At 55.8% G+C, this 3514-nt stretch overlaps 1 protein-coding gene across 1 annotated transcript; it reads right to left on the bottom strand.

Annotated features, from left to right (window-relative positions):
- Positions 1 to 292: 292 nt before the first annotated feature.
- On the bottom strand, positions 293 to 2232 carry LOC125548858 (cytochrome P450 86A1). Its single transcript, XM_048712386.1, has one exon. The coding sequence runs from the start codon at positions 2120 to 2122 to the stop codon at positions 476 to 478; it is 1647 nt and encodes a 548-aa protein (XP_048568343.1). The 5' UTR covers positions 2123 to 2232; the 3' UTR covers positions 293 to 475.
- Between the last annotated feature and the right edge of the window lie 1282 nt (positions 2233 to 3514).

Below are 3514 nucleotides of genomic sequence, written 5' to 3'. Positions count from 1 at the left end.
CTTTTGGCCTTAACTTCATGTAAAATGAGAACCCCCTCCCGAATATTGCGACCATTTGTTAAAGCAAGTTGATTAAGATGGATTAACCAATCCACAATCAGAAAACACCCTGACCGCGTTATTCTTTCTGTCTTTAGTTTTTTTTCTTGCATCGGATATTGGATAATTTTGTTCGGTTATCATCATGATAATGTGGAACCCGGTCCTTCGCGGTCGTATGAAAAAATGTTATTGCTCGTGTAAGTCGAGAATGCACCGGAAGAAAATAATGTTTTACCTTCACTTCAAAATATATATGAATGCAACGTATAAACTTCATTTCATTTGACGATCCACCAATGCCTCATCAAAAGTACACAACCGAAAAAACACAAAAAAAAATACGCACACAGCTGTATGAAGAAGAACAAATTCAGCGGGCAGAATGAACAAGCATCAGAATTTCAGAAACCAATGTACGTAGGCAGACGCAAGACTATGCAGCGGCGGCAGTGGTGGTTGGGATCACGACTGGCCCCAGTGGCGGCGCCTCCTCCGGCGGCGGCGCGACGTAGCCGGCGAGGTCCCTTGGCTTGACGTTCACGCGGAGCCCGTTCTTCATGAACAGGGTGAGCGACATCTTCTGCTCCACCTGGTGCCCCGGCACGAGCTCCACCGAGTGGCGCAGCAGCACCGCCGACGCGATGGACTTCATCTGCAGGTAGGCGAGGTCCTTGCCGAGGCACGTCCTCGGCCCGCCGTTGAACGCCACGAAGCGGTACGCGTCCTTGACGGGCTCGAAGCGGCTGCCGTCCGCCGACAGCCACCGCTCCGGCCGGAACTCCACGCAGTCCTTGCCCCATATGCTCTCCATCCTCCCCACCGAGTAGATGGAGTAGGTGATCGCCGAGCCGGCCGGCACCACGGTGCCGTCGGGGAGCACGTCGTCTGCCACCACGTACTTGGAGTCCTGCGGCACCGACGGGTACAGGCGCAGCGTCTCCGACAATGCCGCCTTGAGGTACACGAGGCGGTCCAGCTCGTCGAAGTCCAGCGGCTCCTCCGCCCACCTCCCCGTGTCGTCGCCGCGCGTCTCCCTGAGCACGGACGCGATCTCGAGGAGCACCTTGCGCTCCACGTCGGGCCTCTGCATGACCGTCCAGAAGAACCAGCTGAGCGCGACGGACGACGTGTCGCGGCCCGCGAGCAGGAAGTTGAGCGCGATCCACTGCAGCACGTCCTCCGGGAACGCCTTGCCGTTGCTGTCGCGCTTCTTCATGAACCGGGACAGCAGGTCGTCGGACGGCGTGGCCTTGCGCGCCGCGATGGTCTCCGTCATGAACTGGTCCACCACCGCGAGGCTCTTGCGGAGGCTGTGCTCGCTGCCGATGCCCAGCGCCTTCTTGATCCGCCACAGGAAGCTGGGGAACAGAAACCTCTGCATGGTCGCCAAGGTGGCCTCGTCGAAGGCGTTGGCGAAGGGGTTCTCCGTCAAGCCCGGCGACAGCGTCTCGGGGTCCTTGCCGAAGGTCAGCCCGCAGATGTTATCGAAGGTGAGACGCAGCAGGAGGTCCTGGAGGTCGACGCTGGCGGCGGCGTCGCAGTGGTCGGCGAGGATGCGCCACAGGCGGTCCTTGATGGAGCGGTTGGCCCAGCGCGCCATGGCCTGGCGCAGCGTCCGGGTGGTGAACTCGAGCGCCGCCGTCTTGCGCTGGAGCAGCCAGGTCTCGCCGTCGGAGTTGAAGATGCCCTGGCCGAGGAGGTCGTGGAACGCCGCCTGCCACATGGGGCCCTTGGGGTAGTTGTCGAAGCGCGCGCGCAGGATGTGCTCCAGGTTCCGCGGGTTGCACGTCACCGTCACCAGCCCCTGCCGCCGCGCCAGGAACGGCAGCGGCAGGATGCACGTCTGGTACGTCGCCGCCTCGCCCGTGGCGCGCAGGTTGTCGGCGATCCAGTCGTGGACCCGCTTCCGGTTCACCACGACGCTGGGGAGGCTGCCCACCAGCGGCCACATCGGGGGCCCCGACAGCCGCCTCGACAGCGCCCAGAACCACACCATGTACGCCGAGGCCAAGGCCACGACCGTCACCGCGATGGCGCCGGGGTGCAGCTGCATCACGACGGCGTCCATTGCCGTGGCCATGCGCGCCACGTAAAAAAGCTTGTGACAGCTGATATAATTAACCACGGGAGGTGGATTTAGGCCTCGTGATTAACAAATGGCGCGGTGCGTGGTGAGTTGGGAAATGTGTTTGGCGCCCTGGCGTATATATATGCTCTGCACATTGGCCGTGTGGAAACGTTTCACCTGGCTGCAGTCTTGCAAGGTTTTGAATTCATGATTGGGCAAAAAACTAATGCGTTGCTCTCGTCCATACTTCTTGCCTTGATGGCCGTTCTTCTCAACAAGAAAATTTCTGGTGATGTCGCTCACTCTAATCCAGTGTGCGTGCGTGCGCGTAGAGTGAGTAAAATAATCATGGTTGGTGGCTTCGGGTAAAGAGTGCAGCAGAAAGGGAGGAGGTGTCGGAGGGTGTTGTGCTGCGGAAAATTCAGAGTGTTTGTTCGTTTGCCGTCGACCGCTCGCGTTTTCCTCTCTTGTTTGCGCAGACTAGAGAAAGGTAGCCCACAGTTTAACCAAATCTTTCCGTACGTGCTTGAGTTACTAGAAGCAGAGGAGGCAATGCAACGAGCTTGCAAGCGATAGCAGTAGCAGTGGGTGGGAAACATCTCCCCTTCCAACCATCATACAACCAACTGAACCAGAAAGAAACATATCAGACACATGTAGATTGGTACACAGGACAAGTGTATGCTTGTCCGCCCTCGGCCCTCTCTACCTATGTTCGCTCATTGATCCATCTGCACTACACTACAGGGTAATGGGCACTTTGCCGCGCTGTTCCTCGGTCCTGAGTTAAATCTTTTTTTTCTTTTTTCTTACGCATCCAATTTGCGGTTACAGGTGAGCATTTTTACACCGAAAACCAAAAAACCAAACCGAATTGAGTTGATCGATACTATTGGTTTATTCCATTTAATATGTTTGGTTCGGTGTTTCCATCGCTTGTTGTTTGGTGTTTGGATGTATCGTCAGTTTTCATCTTACATAAACTGAACTGATCATCACAAAATGGGCATTCCTTTTCTCTAATTTTCCTACTCTACTGGCACATACATGCATGACCCAAGACCCATGTACGATGCACGTCTCCACACAACCCAATCCACTTGTGTCAGAATCACTCTCGCTGTATTAGTTTTCATCCTCCAAATGACTTCAGTCTCTCAACCTAGTCGCCTCCCAACCTTGGGGTTAAATCTATTACCACAACGTCTGGCTACAACAGCTCTCCGACAAGTGCTCTTGTTGGCTTGGATCTCGAATGCCCGATCATTCCATTCTAGCTCTCCACCAACTCTAACATGATGTTGGTCTTCCACCGTGAATCCAGCCCGAGGAGCCTCGGCGGAGAAGAAGGAGAAAACGACCACCCGACCACTCATTGACGAACCAACAAGCTGCCACTACCCC

This window comes from Triticum urartu, chromosome 3 (assembly GCF_003073215.2).
Source record: "Triticum urartu cultivar G1812 chromosome 3, Tu2.1, whole genome shotgun sequence".
Classification (NCBI taxonomy): domain Eukaryota; kingdom Viridiplantae; phylum Streptophyta; class Magnoliopsida; order Poales; family Poaceae; genus Triticum; species Triticum urartu.
Note: the sequence above shows the minus strand (reverse complement) of the source record. Positions and strands in the feature narration are given on the sequence as shown.

Excerpts from the sequence above, each read along its gene's own strand:
- LOC125548858 (XM_048712386.1), bottom strand. The coding sequence starts at position 2,122 with ATGGCCACGGCAATGGACGCCGTCGTGATGCAGCTGCACCCCGGCGCC.